Genomic DNA, 16,267 nt, shown 5'->3' with positions numbered 1-16,267 from the left:
GGAGAAAGCAAATTGGAGGCTTAAAAAGAGACAGGGAGGTACATCTTCATCATCTAGCATGCAAGAAGCGTAAATAGAGGACAGTGAAGGAGACACTGAGGAGGACCAAGCTTTGTGTGGGGTGAGTACCAAATGCTGTCTCCTGGTACTCATCTGAGTAACTCACTCAAAAAGTGATGTGCACCCTGTCTATAGAGCCTTTTGTGACTCCAGAGGGAACTGTGTAAAATCTGATAAATGTCAATGTATAATTCAATTCATTTTTCTTTGAGTATCGGTTGGGTCTGTAAGCTCTGGAAAGGTAAAATATTTGGTGGTCTGGAGAAAGAAAGAAGTGGGCTCACCAAAACTGTAGCTGCTTCTCATTTCTGCTCTAAAATAGCGATTCATGGCTACACTAGCCAGCTTTTAAAAACCTTCATCTCTGACCCTAATGTCTCAGGCCGAGTTGAATATAATTAAGATTTTTTTTCTTCATACATTTCAAACTCTTTGATTTTAAACTATCATGAGTTTTAATGTGACAATATTACAAGAGTAAATCATTTGAGTGCTGTTTTTACGTAGCATCGGTTCAGTAATGTCTATTATAACCGATCTTTTGTATCTTCTCCAGGCCTGTGTGTTCCCAGTGCTCTAAAAAGGTAGGTGGCTTTTGAAAATGTTAACACTCACATTGTTGACACTTGTTGGTACTGATAGGTCCTTTTTATAAAATGTATTTGAAATCCTTTTGTGTATCTTTTACCTTCAGATGCGGTTGCCATCCAAGCCCTACTCCACCTTGCCCATTTACTCTTTGGGCCCCAGTGCTGTGTCTAAAGAAGGTCCGAGTCGAGCGTCTTCGTCTGCAGAGAGTGAAAGGCACCCGTTTGGGTCGGCACACAGCCGGCACAGCCTGCGCAGAAGTGTTTATAAGTATGTTGCTGTCATCCTCCCATGTATTTTTATATACTAAAATGTTTTCAAATGTGATGCTTTGCGAGATTAGTTAATTATTTATGGCTGACTTATTTTACCATTAGCGACAACAAGCATTGTCTGTTCATCCATTCCACTCACATGCAGTCAATCCCACTTGCACTATAAACAATATAGCCTCATAAACCAAGAAGAAAACTGCTAATCTTATTGAAGGAACAATTACAGGTTTACATTATTTAGTTTTTTCATAGTTTACAACTTAATTGTTGTTGCTGAAATGTTTGGAAATACTTTTTTAAACACTTTATAAAACAAAATATACTAGCAATGGATTCCTCGGTGGATTATTCTTTCATCCTTTGTCCCTTTTCTTCTTACACATTTTTTTAAAATTCTGACATCAGATATTTTTCCAATGTCCCTCATGTTTCACAGTATAGTCTAAAAAGCTACATTTTCCTGACTTAATATCTTTTTACACACATGTCTTGTTTGATATTTGTGTTGAGGAAGGTGAAATAAACTCCTGGTGGGGATTGTGGCACCAACACATTTGGGAATATCTCTTTCCGTCCTCAGGATGTCTAGAAGCAGCAGCAGCAGCGGCAGCAAAGATGGCCCCTCACAGGACGAGCCCGACCTCCCAAAGGAGCTAACGGAGGACTGGGTCACCATGGAGATCTGCGTAGACTGCAAGAAGTTCATCATCGAGATCATCTCCTCCAGCAAGCGCAGCCTCAACGTGGCCACCAAGCGGGCCCGTCTCAATCGCAAAACCCAATCCTTCTACATGTCGTCGTCCAGCTCGGTCAACTTCAGGCCGTCTGAGCGCACCATCAACGAGGTGTAGGAGGCGGGACATCCTTGTGTGCACTTTGCTTTACGCCTCTGCCAAATCTTAGTCTCCAATAGGAAGTCAGTCCATCCCATCCCAGAGTTATCCCTTAACCCATCTCAGGAAAAGTCGGCAAGTTTGATTTATCAGGCGTGCCAGGTAACAAAGGAAAGCCATGTTTCTAAAAGTTGGTGATAATTCAGGACACGTTGGGAGAAATGAGTTGATGATGTTGCTATGTGGATCAGGTAAGAATGTATATTTGACATAAGAGCGGGTTCAGATGATACAGAAAGCCAAGAGCTGCAGTGATAACGTGTAAATAGTAAAAAGGCCCGTCCCTAATCTTAGCTAGTGAATATGTTTTCCAGTTCCTGTTTACTTCTAGCACTCAGGAAGAACAACAGATTGTCCTTTTGACAGAAATGCACTGTAGATCCTCTACCACTCCTCTGCCCCCCCCCCCCCCTCCTCTTTTCTTCCTTCAACAATTATGCCAAATGTTACATCATTCATTTTTTAGCCAGTTTAAATGTAATGCTCATTTTGTAGGGATGATGCAGTGAGGGGTAAGAATAGGCAAAGATTATTTTTCCGGGAGGGTTTTTAGCCATTAGTTTCAATGTATATTAAATTCTGTGCCTGGTGCCAAAATGTAATTTCTTTCTTTGAATGCCTTTGTAGTTGCGGACCTGTTGTACATATGTGTTATAAAGTCAATGGGGGTCATTTTTACGGTAATCTACGCTTGCTTTCCCGCCCTTTCCGCGATCCAAGAGCTGGGCAGCGGAAGCACAGAAATGTAAAGTTATGATTGTGTACATGCTGTATATCTTAATTGTTCTAAAGCTAATATAAAAAACTACAAGATGTATAATTTTACAATGTTTTATGATTTCTGCCGCTCAAGTTTCTTAACATGAAATTATTCAGAATAAATGATTATGTTTATGTAATATTAAGATTGTATTTCTATTGTATAGTTTATAAACTCTGCAGTGTTAAAATACTCCTCTAAATTGCAAATCGCACTTTTATTTGTTAATGTTTATGTTGGGATTTTGTCTTAATTAATAATAATTATTTCTCCTCTTGGGGGGTCCATAGTGCCATTTCCCAGAGTTCCTCATGAATGAATGTGTGTGTGTGAATGGCTGCAGCTGGTTTGTGAGAAAAATGGCTCAACAAAACGAAACAATGTATTGAATGTAGGCAAGTGTATAACTGTCATTAAATACAGACACACACTCATGCAAAGGTGTTTGTATAGTTTGTTTTGTGACAGTCGTTAGCAAATAAACACAAAGTCAACCAGCCTGTTCAATAACGATGCCATGTTCCAGTGAAACATCTGTTTTATTTTAGACCACTGTAAGGAATGTATGCATGCTGTTCTGTGATCTGTTCGTTTTTATCGAAGAAATTCTAATAAAAACATCACGATTCTTACTTTGACCTCATCATCCTCATTATTGTATCTATAGTTTGAAGCCTAATATTACATTTAGTTTCAGGACTGTGCACTGTCACAGAGTCATTGTACACAGCAGAGGGCGCTGGACGTAATGAAAGGAAGTCTTTTTAGTTAGGCGCCGTGCCGTGAACAGCACCCTGTGGTCTCAGGGACATCAGGTGGTGGAAGGTGTGTATTGCAGGCGTCATTAGGTGATGCCATATTCACAGTTGAACGTGTTGTTATGCTGATTTAATTGTGCCAAAACACTGTCTTTGCAATTGACCCGCTGCAATATTTATCATTTTAAAATTGTACAAAGAGCATTACATGTACACACATGGGCTTTCTGAAAACCTCTTCTTGCAGCCTGTCACTTTCTCTTTTATTTAAATTGATTTGTCATTTTTTTTAAACGGTCATCTGTATTTTAATTTATTGATATACGAGTCCATAAACATGAACTAAAAGGTCTCATTTATTATAAAAAAGGAGAAATGGAATATTCCTGAATGATTTTTAGGTTTAGTTTTTTTATCCCTATTATCACAAACATTTCCCAAATTGGGATCAATAAAGTACTATCTTATTTCTATGTTCAGCTCAACAGTGGCACATCAAGTGTGAAACCTGCAAGTGAACAGCGGAAAGAATACTCAGATATTTTATTTAAGTAAAACTAGTTATAACCCTGTGTATTAATACTCTGTTTCATATGAAAGTCCTGCATTTAAATTCTTCCCTAAAGGTACAAAGCTTAACACAATTTTAATTAACATATATTCATTGTTGGATTATTTTTGACACATTAAACTAAAAGTTGCAGCTTGTAAAGGTGGACTTATACTGCTGAAGGAGTATATCTATATGTTGTAATAATATAGATCTGCAAAGTAACTAAAAAGTGGATTATTTGCTTCCGAGATGTAGTGCAGTGGAAGTACAAAATAGCATAAAATGATCTGTTAAGTACCCCAAAATTGTACCTAAGTGCAGTAGTACATAGTATAGGTACAGTTACTTTCCATAAATGTAGGGTATGTTTATACTAGTGGATATATGTCAGCGTGCATGCAGCTCCTATACATAGTTCTTCCAACAACAATTGGCTTATGTATGTAAGCCATAAACTGTATATATATAAAGTTGTATACACACACACACACACACACACACACACACACACACACACATAATGGGCTAGCAATGAAATGCTATCCCTTGATGGGTTAGTAACAGCCCCTGAAAATAACCTGCCTGGAGGGTGACCCTCACACACTGGTTTCTATGCAGCAAACCAACACACAGTCCATAAACAGTGTGAATAGGCTGTGTATTTAGCAGCAGCTCAATAAAACTTTCACAGTGTGTTGTTATCAAATGCTGCTCTGGCTAACTGAGTCCAGCAGCTGACATGTGTCCCAGCTAATGCCTACATATTCAAATCTGGTTTTTAAACTTCAGGTTTTAAGTTCAATGTTGAAGTTAGATATTTCGCCAGCTAGTATGTAGCCTATCCATTGTTGACATTTTTGAGAAATTGTGAACATGAGGGGAGAATATCAAGGCCATGAAAATGACAGAAGTTGGTATGTGTCATAGAAACTGCTTGAATTTATGTATTGTATATTTTATGCATGAATGGAAAAGTTGTTTATTTTTCACTCAATTAGCTGTGCTGTGTGTAACAAGGCATACACGTTTTAACACATTTAAGCCTCTGTCTTTCTTTAATGCATTTCTGTACATTTCGGATAATGGTTATCATAGACATATTGTAATTAACTTTGATAAGCGTCTCTATGTTGTGTTGGGTCCTTAAATTTGAAGGAATTTTGCCTGTAAAGTCTTTGAAAAGTTCACAAATGTGATGTTTAAGAAGGAGTGGGAGCCCTGTGCATCATACTGCAGAGTTTGTGTGTACTGATAATAATTAATAAACACACACACACACACACACACACACACACACACACACACACACACACACACACACACACACACACACACACACACACACACACACACACACACACACACAGATGGTTATTGTGAGGCATTCAGAGTGACCGGGCTAACAGGGGGCCATTTAACTCAATGACAGTTTGGGAGTGGAGTGTAATGAAATTCCCTTTTGGTCGCCGCTCCTGGGCTTCTTTCAATGTTTCCCCACTAATGGGCAGGGATTAAAATGTAAAAGGGATATATGATCCTGCATCTCTTCCCCTAAGGTCGGTGGCTTCACCAGAGGGCTGCATACAAATACCATGTAAACAGTGAGCCTCCCAGGGGGGTAACAATATATTTAGCCTCCATGTGGAGCTCCTCTTAACTACTGTATGAGTATAATGTAGACTGAAAGGTCAAGGGGTGAAAGTCATAATGTAACATGAAGCAATGCATTTATTTTATATAATCTTAACTGTTTTATCTTTCTATCATAAGTCCTGAAACATTACACTAAAGTTAAATATATTGACGTTGCATGTGATGATATATAGAGAACATATGTTTCCCTAGATAGCCAGCAAATAGGCCTATGTTTTTTGTGTTTGTGTCAACAATGTTCCCCTGTGTCAAGGCAACAGGACTCAGCCGGTCCAAACACAAATGAGGAATTATGTATTAAATCTGCACCAAGTGAGTGATACTGAGTCTAAGAAAAAAACACAAACAACATTTATACTGCTGTCCAAAACATATTCTATTATTTGTTCTTGTGTACAGATAAATCTAAAGCAATACATTGGAAATTTTCTTTGCAGTATCACATCAATTTACAAAAACCAAAAACAGGGAAATCAATATCAAAGATATAAGGATATTGTAATGTTGTGAAAGAAAATCAATTGTGCTAGCATCAGCGTTACAGTAAATCAATTTGTTATAATCCCACTACAGGGAGGCATGCTGCGGATGATCCGATGGGGGTGATAATAGCGTTGCTATGGCAGCTGTTACCAGGGGCAGTGGTCTTAGCACAACAGTGAACGTACGCTCCGTCAGGGTCAAGAGGTTTGCAGGGTCGACACAGATGTAAAAGTAGTGGTCTGTCTCATTGTCGCAAATGTTCCTCCGCTATATTACAGCGTTTGCTCTCAGATGAATAGAAGACTGATTTGAAATCAGCGGACATGTTTATGAGAGAGCACCTGCAGTTTACATGTTTACATGAGCCTGCTGCAAACCCTGGACATCTCCCCCACATCATTCCCAGTCATAGTTCCCCCTAAGTAGGTCGCTGCATCTCCACCATGCATTCGCCTCAAAGGCAGCATTGTCACATTTCCTCACATCAGTATAGCTGCCTGTGAAGCTGCTTCTTCTTCCAACATTAAACCACCAATGAAATACACAAACGTTTGAGTGCTGAGACTTATTATACATATTTTTATTATACTACAGAGAAACTACACATTGGGGCTGTTATAATGGCCAAAGTACAGTATTTCACAATAACAATATTATCACAATGCCAATGGAAAGATTTTATAGATGACAATAGGTTAATGCTATCTGTGAAATTAACCTTTAACTGTTTTGATTGTTAAATGTTCTTTTTTAAATTACAATCAACATATGGTTGTAGTGAGATAGAAACAGGGGGTGTATAACTGCAAATAAGCGTGATTAAAGAGGCACTGAATTGTGTGTTTTCATAAGATAATATATCATTTGTATTTGTTTTAAATATCACTGTTATAGTCTGGAATACAGTTGGCTCAAATAGTTTTGTTGAAATAATAAATGTGCTACTGATGGACTCATCAAACACGATACACGTCTTTATTTAGCTGGGGGAGCTGATCCACGTTCAGTTACAATTCATCAACTCAATCTGCAAGTGCAGTCAGAGAGAAGCATGTGGGTGAAGGAGGAATGTATTTTATATTAAGTGCAAATTATATTAGCTCTCTGATCATTTTACACGAGCAGCAGAGCTCGTAGAGTTGCCAAGCAGCGAGACTTTTTATCCCAATGTATTTAATAGTAACAGGGAAGTCAACTGCAGCTGCCGGGCAGTGATATGCTGTGTCTAAATGTATGGGAAATTAAAGCATTACCACTTTGAGTGAGCATCAAAAAGCGCAGCAACGTGCAAAAATTGCTTTTTGGATTGCACATGTGTTTGCACAGCTGCTTGTTACGTAATTTCGTCTGCCTCCCCTCATCTTGTGGGTTCTCAGTTCCCCTCAGGTGCCTCAGCAGTGTCTCCTCTGCTCTCAGCTGAGCCACCCTTTGATTCAGCTGAAAGTCAGTCTGGCCTAACGTGCTGCTAAGTTGTGACTGAGCTGCGTGAAGGAATGCAGTCAGGTTGAAATGGTTTCCCATTTGTGACTTTAGAGGCCAATAAGGCAAAGGGGATGTGAGGAACATGCAGCAAAGCATTCGCTCCATTAGCCGGTTAATGTTGGGTCATGGTGGGTTTGGTCTGTTGGAGACGCAGACTAGAGGCAGGGAGCCGTGGTCAAACAGCTTGTAAGGCAAAGAACCTTTCGAGGTCCAAACGTCCGTCTTGGGGTCGTAACACTCGAAGCAGTCTGAGTCCTCGATGACATCGTGGCCGTTGAGGATGCGTCCACCGGTGACGTAGAGTTTGTTGTTGATGACTGTAGCGCTGTGATGCATCCGCCGCTCCTTCAGGTTCTCACACTTGATGAATTTGTTGGCCTTTGTGTCGTAGGCGATCATTCGCCTGGTGTATCCTGGAAAATGTGGTTTTTATTCAGTACACTTTAAAGAACTGAGTCCGTTAAAGTTTTATATTGTTCTTACAAACAAAGAAGATCATAGACTAATGGACAGTAGTAGCGTATTTTATGTGTATCTAAAGCCTGATTTAATGTATTCCTCTGTGCAGTAGAGCTCCATTGTTTTACTAAACTATAAACACATAACTGAGCAACACGGTTGCCCTTGGAGACATGTTGTATTAGTTTATTTTGAGACAACGACGCATACAATACACTGTCCTCCTACTGGAAATACGTTCTACACTAGAACATCAAATGTTTATAATCGCCAAGGAAAAAAATAGTCCTTGTCAAGTGTACAGTATAACTTAAGATTGACATTGTCATTAGGAAGGAATGGGCGTGGGGCTGGGAGCCACAGTCAAGGAACATCATTAAATACCAAGAGATAACTGCTTTAATGCTCTAATTTAATGAGTACATTGATTATGTAAAGTTATGTAATGAACGGTGTGACCATTCATTGAGCTCACCTCCTATGATGTAGATCTTATCTTCAATGACAGCAGCAGGGGCACACACATTTTTAACCGTCCTTGTTTCCAGCCTGGACCACAAGTTGCGAGAAATGTGATACACCTGTTGACACATCACAAATATCAACAGAGAGAAAACTTATTTACTGCACCATCAAATACTGTAGTTTGCTCTCTGCTTGTGTGACATCTGGTTTCTATCTTTGAAAACTTACAATGAATTCAGTTTAAAACTAAGTCTCTATTTGAGTGGCAACAATGCACATATTGGACATAAATGCTGATTCAATGCTGATAAAATGAGGTGTGTGACTCTACCTGAATCAGTCTAACTGGATTCTGCATGGCGTCCTCCCCTCCGAAAACATAAATCCGCTGATCACTGGCTGCAACAGCTGGATGCAGCACGGCTGTGGGCATTGGTGCCATGGCCTCCCACTGGTTAAACATACTGTTATATCTCTCTACGGACTGAGAGATCTTCTTGTCAACCCCAATGCCTCCTAACACAAAAATAAAGTGCAGGTAGGACACACTTTGGTGGGCATATCGTGGCTCCAACATGGGTTCAGCAGTGCGCCATTGGTTGGTCTTCAGGGAGAGCGTGTACACTGTGGCGCTGACTGAGCTGTCACCTGACGTCATGCAGAGGCTGAGCCCGCCGAGCACGTACAGGATGCTATGAATGCACACATATGCAGCTTTGTAGAGGCGCAGAGGAAGCTTGGCCAACCACTGCCAACGTTGAGTCCTTTCATCATACAGTAGAGCTTCTCGTGAGGTCTGCTCATTGTTCTTGCGTCCTCCAACCACCACCAGTGTTTCTCTGCAGGTGTAACGTCGTGGAGAGGTCCAGAGCGGCTTGAGCTCTCGACCACACTTGGTGCTGACTGAAAGCATGAGGCGGCGCACTGACTCGATTATCTCAGTGCAGAGGGTTGAGGACTGCACCAATGGGTCGTTGGCGATGAACTGGAACAGGTAAGTTGGATGGATGTATCGAAGGCGGACTTTCTTGAAGAGATCATGGATGGCGCCGCGTCGGGAGAACGGGTCATGGTGGATCCACGCCAGGAGGGTCTCAAACACTTGTTCTTCCTCAGCGCAGAGTCGGTCGTCCTCTAGGTAACACATGAGCTCAGGAAGGGACAACTCACAGAAGTCCTCTGTGGCGGCTACGTCAGAGAAACACCTCACGGCCATCTCCTTCGCCCTCTCCTTCAGGCTCTCACAGTGAAGGATCTCAGAGAGGCGGATCATGCTCAGGCAGTTTTCTGGACTCAGCTGCTCCTGGAGGAACAGGGAACAGGCCTCGAAGAGACCTCCATAGTGGAGCATGGAGGCCGCCTGCATGAGTGGGAGCACGATCTCCATGGTGATAGTGATGCAACCTGTGTAGACGTAGTCCACTATGCCACTGAGGACATCTGAAGAGATCCCCTTCAGATTCACTCGGGCCTGACTGCTCTCCAGAAAGTTGCTGCAGAACATGGCGCGGAAGTACGGGCTGCTGGACACCAGGACGTTCCTGTGGCAGGGGATCTCCTGCTGCTCGGTGCAGAGCAGGACGTCTGTCAGGATACGCTCCTGACGCAGGATGTTGAGCTGGGCATGAAGGTGGGTGGGAAGTTCTGAGTCTTTGTAAGAGAAAACCTCTCGTGGTTTTAAGGCCATTCTGTGGAGAGGGAAAAGAGAGACTCCATCATCAAAGTGTTTCTAACGTCTGTGTTGGAAATGCATGGGCATACACTGACATTGCATGGTTCTATCAGATATTGGGAAAAGCATGGATCCGTTCTACTCTCATGCCTGGAGTTAAGTAGGGGGATGCAGCCAGGAAACAGTTAGCTTAGCTTAGCATAAAGTGATAAAGACTAGACACGGGGAGAAGCCGCATTTCCTGTACAAAAAACAAAGTGTAAGTACCAATACGATATTTGTAGACTTAATCAACATATGAGAGTATCAAATGAAAAAAGTAATTTCTTCAAATTTTATACTATTCCTTTTAGGTCTAAAAGTAGAATGGGATTCCTCTACAAACTACTCAAATGACTAATCTTCCAAAAGGGCAGTTTTTGCTTCATTTTTACATTTCAATAGCAGACATTTTCCTTTCAAAGTTTAGGTTAGTTAATTCATGTATATATGCTTTAACATTTTATCTGGTTTCATGAGACCAACTCAAACTCTGAAACTTCTGCTGAGCAGCTGTCCTTAAAGTGAAGATTACTGACTGACTGCTATTTTTACCTCCTCCAAATGATCTTGATGCATCCATGTAGCATTAGGCCGCATCTCCCGTATTAAGCAGCCCATCACCGCTAACATTAACAAAGCTGTGTCATCACACCATCTTTGTTTGTCTCTCCTCTCTCTGGACATTTCTCTGCCTCTCTATCTCTGTTGCCATTTTCCTCCTCTCTCAAAGTCTCTCTCTGTCTCTCCCTGGTTGGACAGTTTGTGAAGACCTTTCGGTTCAAAGAGCAGGAATTTCATTGTGCTATTAGCAACACTAGGCTTTTAATCACCCAAAGTGACAGCTACTGATTTACCCACTTACAGGGCCTGCCAGCCTGTTGGATATATTTGGACCTCTAGTCATTACCTTTTATTATGAAATGACTGTAACAGACATTTCACAACTCACAGTTTAAGCAGTTACTTCACAGATCAGATTAAAAATACAAAACATTAATTAATAATTAAAGTATGATATCATTATGTCCATAAGGCTTTATAGGTCTTTAGGGGGAATTAAAAGGCTACCAAGCAGAATGAACATAAATACATAGAATATAAATACATAAAAAAAAGCTGCAAAATGAATACATCAACTATTATTCAATAATAATTGTAACTCTGAATTGGGCCAGTTTGCATAATTAGTGCTCTTATGTTGGTACTTTTGTATATTGTGATGCCTTCACTTTTGTACTTTTTGTCTTTTTAGTTCAGTCAGATATTATTTCTTCTTCCAACACTGTCAAAGAAATATATCAATAATGTCATCAATAATGTTTCTAAACATTTATTATGTAACCAATATGGTTTTTTTATGCTCTTTTGTGACCTATGTATCCTTCTTCTGCTGCCAAATATCAAAGCTGATTTATAAACATATCATCAGTACAAACTATTAAAATAATGGCTTTTTAAGTTATTGTAACAGAGGCAAAGCCTCAGTTACCTAATCATAAACAACATTTGTGATCATAATTAATTATGATTGAAGCAGACAATGAGCTTATGGCTGAACAAAAGTTCTGAAACATTTAAGTATCCTATTTTCATCAAACTGATAAGTTTGAGAGAAACGTGTTGTTGCCAGTTCATCAGTGAGCATCTGTGACTGAGTAAATCCTTACCTCCTGCCTTCAGAAAATCAACAATATCCAAAATCAGTGGTTGGTTTGGACTGAAAAAATTATAAAATCCTACAAAGAACAAACCAAAACAGTATCCAGAGAGAAAATGTAGTGTAGTCAGGGAGAGAAAAGGAGCATGACACAAAGAAACGAACAAGCTTTCCAGTTAGGAGCTGTGGAGCTCGCCATGAGGCCACTGTGTACATTCCTGCAGCTAAGAATAGTATCCCAGCCACTGTGACTCCAGCCAGGCCTCTCATGTGACACAGAGCGGTTTGGTACCCAGTTGCCGGCTTAGCGGCTCTGCCTGAGTCCAGTGTTTACAAAGGCCAGGGGAGGGAGAGCCATCACAAGGCTCTGACTCAGCCATCGGGCCCACCCAAGCTGGAGTTTAATCTAAGAGTCCCAAAACCCTTGTCCATCTTCTGTGCTGATTAGGTCCCTTCCTACTCCTCCGTCATGTGTGTAACCCAGGATGAAGGTAAATATAGAGCAGTGCTGATGGGCCGTCTTGATCAGAGAAAACAGCTGTAGGAACCAGGCCCAGTGTGCGTCAAGATGTGGTTTCTCTTCATGCACAACTGGAGATGACTGCAGTTACTGCTTCTCACCTGTTTGAAGTGTCAGTTACCCTGTAGCACTGTATGTGTCACGTTGCCAAATAGCATCCATGAAACCCAATCCTGTATATAGTTTAGAAGTACATGCTGTGGTCTCAGAGGCATATTTGGGCACTATGACATGTAGTTGTGACTGTTCATGGTTCCATTGTTCATGAGTCCACACACGCACACACACACACACACACACACACACACACACACACACACACACACACACACACACACACACACACACACACACACACACACACACACACACACACACACACACACACACACACACACACACACACACACACACACACACACACACACACACCATGTATACATAACTTCAGGGGACATTACATTGACTTACATGCATTTCCTGGAGACTTATCCTAACCTTAACCAACACATGCCTAGCCCTAACCCTTACCCTTACCCTTACCCTAACCCTAAACCTAAACCTAACCAAGTCTTCACCCTAAAATTAATGATTCCCCTCATGGGGACCTCCAATTTGTCCCCATAAGGGAAGCGGGTCCCCACACGTGACTGTGTAAACAGATTTAGGTCCCCACAAGTATAGTAATGCTAGGCCATACACACTTTAAACTTTAAAATAACTGAAAAAACGATAAGACTGTTTGTACAACTACTTTTTCCAATGTAAATCCATTTATTTGAAGCCTCATGTTTAAATGATAAAAATGAATCAAGACAAGATCTATTGTAACATCATTCGAAGTCACTGACGGGAAAGATTTAAGGAAATGATTCCATGGGTTTCTTTCCCTGACAGTAAATATCTTTAAGATGTCTTTTCCCTATCTCCAAAAAAGGCCTTGTCTTCAGCCCCTCTCTAATTTGCTCTCCATGAAGTTCCTGATGCAGTGAGATGAAATACTGTCTATTTGTTTAGTGGCATATCACAAGAAACTGGAGTTACATGTGGACAGATTGAATGACAAAGCTGCAAGAAAGTGGGCTGTCAGCAAGTCAGACATCATGGCATGCGAGCACACGCTGCATTGGTGGACTTTGTCACACAGTGAAATCCTACACTCCACACACCATTACCAAGTGACAGCTTCATGCTTGAAGTCATGGTGTGTACTACACACTCACACTTCAGGGGCGAAGCTCAAAATCTGAAAAAGACCACCCATAATAAATGTAGGTTGAGGTGCAAGAGGAAGGTTATAATCTTCCACTTTTATCTTACAGTTTCTCCATGTTTCATATTGTTCAGTCAGGGGCATGAACAGGCACCACTCTCTCTGTCTAGTTAATGTTATTCCAAAGTGTCAGACAATGCTGATTTATCTTATTTCCCAGAGGCTATAGACTTCCATTGTTGACATAAAACTATAAAAAACACATCAATGAGTCACACTGGGTGACATGACCATGGGCACTGTAGTTTATTTTGAGTGGATCCTCCCTTGAGTGGGTCCTTCTGCCATAAATACTCACTAGAGCAGCGGTTCTCCAGGGCAGGGTCTGTAGTAATATGAAAGTGGGCTCCGTAAACAGGTTTACAAATAAATATTTTCAATACTCCACAGATCACTGTTTAATGTCACAAATAAATAATAACATATACTGTATAAAGTGGGGACCTGGAATATATTCTGTGTTGTTAGGCGTCCTTGGCTGAAATAAGAATCAGTAATATCTGCAGTAGAATGTAAAATGTGTATTAATCTGTGTCTGAAAATAGACCCCACCAAAAACGCTATTAACTGTTTGGGTGATGTTGCTACAAACCACAATGACCCATGTTATACAGGCTTTATTTGAAATAGAAGTAGGCTGTTTTTTTTTTTTTTTAATGAAAACAGGCAGTGGTGGAAGAAGTACTCAGTTTATATACTTTAGTAAAAGTAGTAATACGTCAGTGTAGGAATACAAGTATAAAGTAGCATCAAATCGAAATACTCAAGTAAAGAGATGTACCTCCAAAATGTACTTTGGGAATGAATGGGCTTGGTGCAGGCTTTTATTTGTATGTGTTGATAATAAAAAAACAAAATAAGACATATCCTTTGAGGCCGGTTTTTGAGGTGAAACACTATCTTTCATTTTAATATAAATCAGGTTTGTTTGATTCTCCATTACCTCTCATCTCTCACTGTGCTCTCGAGCCTCATTCACATCCATCGTCACGCCTCGACCGGAAGTGACGGATGTAGCCACGAGCCCGACGAACGGCTTGTTCGAAAATACAACAAGGAAGTGACCGTTTATTGTAAAGGAAAATAACCACCGGATAATAAACGCTCTCCTCACGTCGGGGGTCGCCTTGCTCGGTTGTTGGGTGTCAGGGGGGTAAAGTCACCGTGGACTTGCCCGAGGTTCCAGGTCGTCTCCAGGGATTCTGGTTGTAGCCAGCAAGCTAGCTAGCGATGAACACGGACGTAGAATTTCACATCAGGCAGAATTATCCTTGGACCAAGCTTCCTGCTAATGTCAAACAGGTACCGTGTTTTTAAGCTATCCTCAGGGGGAAGGTGAGCGGGGAACACCGCTGTGTGCTGGGGGATGCACCTGTCAATGTCACCGCGGGGCTCTGTGTCATACAGCTGTCAGTGTCGCACCACTCGGTAAATAACCTCTGCAGAAATACAGCCGGAGCCACAGCTGGCCATCTTTACATTACAGCTCCTGAAGCTACCCTGGCTGGCATCACATGACAGGCTGCTCAATAGGTGGCGCGTCACATGATTTTAGCGCGTGGATATCATTCACACCTGTGTGCATAATGTGTGTTTTAACTATAGACTTGCGATGTCGAAGAGTTACGAAGGTTATTTTATTATAAATAGTCTGTATAACCCCCTCCTCCTGCATATACGGTGTGCTATCAAGCTAGCATGTCGTGCTGAAGTGGAGGCGGGTGTATGTACACACAGAGGCTCTGTGCATCCTCACCAGAGATGCATTGCACACCCTTGGGAAATATCAGTTTTTCATTATGTTATAAGTCTTTTTGTCTGACAAACATGAATGCATCAATATGGAGGGATTCAGAAATGATGGTTAACTGCAGCACAGCACCCAAAGGTGTTATAGTTTCAGTGCTTTGCTCATGGGCATCCCGGCAATGCCCAAGATGTGACTGGCTCCTCTCCAGCTACCAGTCCACATGACATACTTGGTCTGTGCAGGGACTTGAACTAGCTTCCCTTCGGTTCACAGCGGACTGAGTTAATGCCGCCCAAAGATGTGTGTGTGCATCTACCCAGAGGCACAATAAAAACATCCAACCGAGTACCCAATAGGATTGCTGCTGGATCAAATACATATCCAACATCATTTGCACAACTTTGCTCCACTGCCCAAAGGCTCTATACCTCAAGGCTTTTTGGGAGTCATCTGTTTTTGTTGAAATAATTGAATAGTTTTACGGATGCGCTTTGTTTCCAAGTTTCTAGCATGGGACAATTATACACATTGCACAGACAATGGTAGAAAGATGTTGATAAAAAGGGGCCCAGTAGGTCATTGTATCCCCTAAAGTGTCAATCAAACCATGACCCTAACCTTTGTGCTTTGTTTTTGCTCTGCAGTGTTTGGGGAACTCTCAGCGAGAGTATGAGAAGCATGTGCTGCTCTACAGCATCCGCAACCAGCTGCGATTCCGCAATAACCTAGGTGAGTTACGTTTTTACCTCACGCCAGCGCTAAACATACACCTTGTACTCACACGTGATGATACGCTGCTGTGAGATTAAAGGAGTTAACATATTCATTTACATTAAATAGACTGGCAGAATATGTATCTAAAAAGGCACTTAAGCAAAAAGTGCACCTGCACAAGGCCATCTTCCCAACAAACACATGCTCTCA

General features: G+C 41.3%; 3 protein-coding genes across 11 annotated transcripts in view; 2 read left to right on the top strand and 1 right to left on the bottom strand.

Moving 5' to 3' along the window:
• The window catches only part of spire1a (spire-type actin nucleation factor 1a), a 42,429-nt gene extending 39,221 nt beyond the window's left edge, over positions 1 to 3,208 (top strand). For all 5 annotated transcript variants that reach the window (XM_079653519.1, XM_079653517.1, XM_079653518.1 and 2 more), the window contains 3 exons: positions 617 to 644; positions 755 to 918; positions 1,504 to 3,208. In XM_079653519.1, coding sequence (XP_079509645.1) covers positions 617 to 644; positions 755 to 918; positions 1,504 to 1,774 — 463 coding nt within the window. In that variant the 3' untranslated portion in view covers positions 1,775 to 3,208. The remainder of the gene's footprint in view (positions 1 to 616; positions 645 to 754; positions 919 to 1,503) is intronic.
• Positions 3,209 to 6,588: 3,380 nt separating this feature from the next.
• klhl38a (kelch-like family member 38a) lies at positions 6,589 to 12,502 on the bottom strand. Of its 2 annotated transcripts, none has more exons than XM_079655902.1 (4): positions 11,811 to 12,502; positions 8,761 to 10,117; positions 8,440 to 8,545; positions 6,589 to 7,918 (listed from the first exon to the last, which is right to left on the bottom strand). In XM_079655902.1, exons 2-4 carry the CDS (start codon positions 10,114 to 10,116, stop codon positions 7,629 to 7,631), a joined length of 1,752 nt encoding a protein of 583 aa, XP_079512028.1. In that variant the 5' UTR covers position 10,117; positions 11,811 to 12,502; the 3' UTR covers positions 6,589 to 7,628. The 2 variants fall into 2 exon arrangements, with proteins under 2 accessions (XP_079512028.1, XP_079512027.1); XM_079655901.1 differs by lacking the exon at positions 11,811 to 12,502 and adding an exon at positions 10,696 to 11,435.
• Positions 10,036 to 16,267, top strand: part of fam91a1 (family with sequence similarity 91 member A1) — a 31,993-nt gene continuing 25,761 nt past the window's right edge. For 2 of the 4 annotated variants that reach the window (XM_079655898.1, XM_079655900.1), the window contains exons 1-2: positions 14,579 to 14,895; positions 15,988 to 16,072. In XM_079655898.1, coding sequence (XP_079512024.1) covers positions 14,824 to 14,895; positions 15,988 to 16,072 — 157 coding nt within the window. In that variant the 5' untranslated portion in view covers positions 14,579 to 14,823. Of the gene's footprint in view, positions 10,060 to 14,578; positions 14,896 to 15,987; positions 16,073 to 16,267 lie in introns of those variants that run through there. The other 2 variants (XM_079655899.1, XM_079655897.1) reach the window with 2 other exon arrangements.

The sequence above is a fragment of the Notothenia rossii genome, assembly GCF_949606895.1.
Source record: "Notothenia rossii genome assembly, chromosome: 10".
Classification (NCBI taxonomy): Eukaryota; Metazoa; Chordata; class Actinopteri; order Perciformes; family Nototheniidae; genus Notothenia; species Notothenia rossii.
This window is presented reverse-complemented; position numbering and strand designations above follow the sequence as displayed.

Coding starts and splice junctions, on each gene's coding strand:
- klhl38a (XM_079655901.1), bottom strand. CDS start 10,730: ATGCTACATGGATGCATCAAGATCATTTGGAGGAG. Junction 10,118..10,695: donor ATCAAGATCATTTGGAGGAG/GTAAAAATAGCA, acceptor CCCTCTCCACAG/AATGGCCTTAAAACCACGAG. Junction 7,919..8,439: donor TAAGATCTACATCATAGGAG/GTGAGCTCAATG, acceptor CACATTTTCCAG/GATACACCAGGCGAATGATC.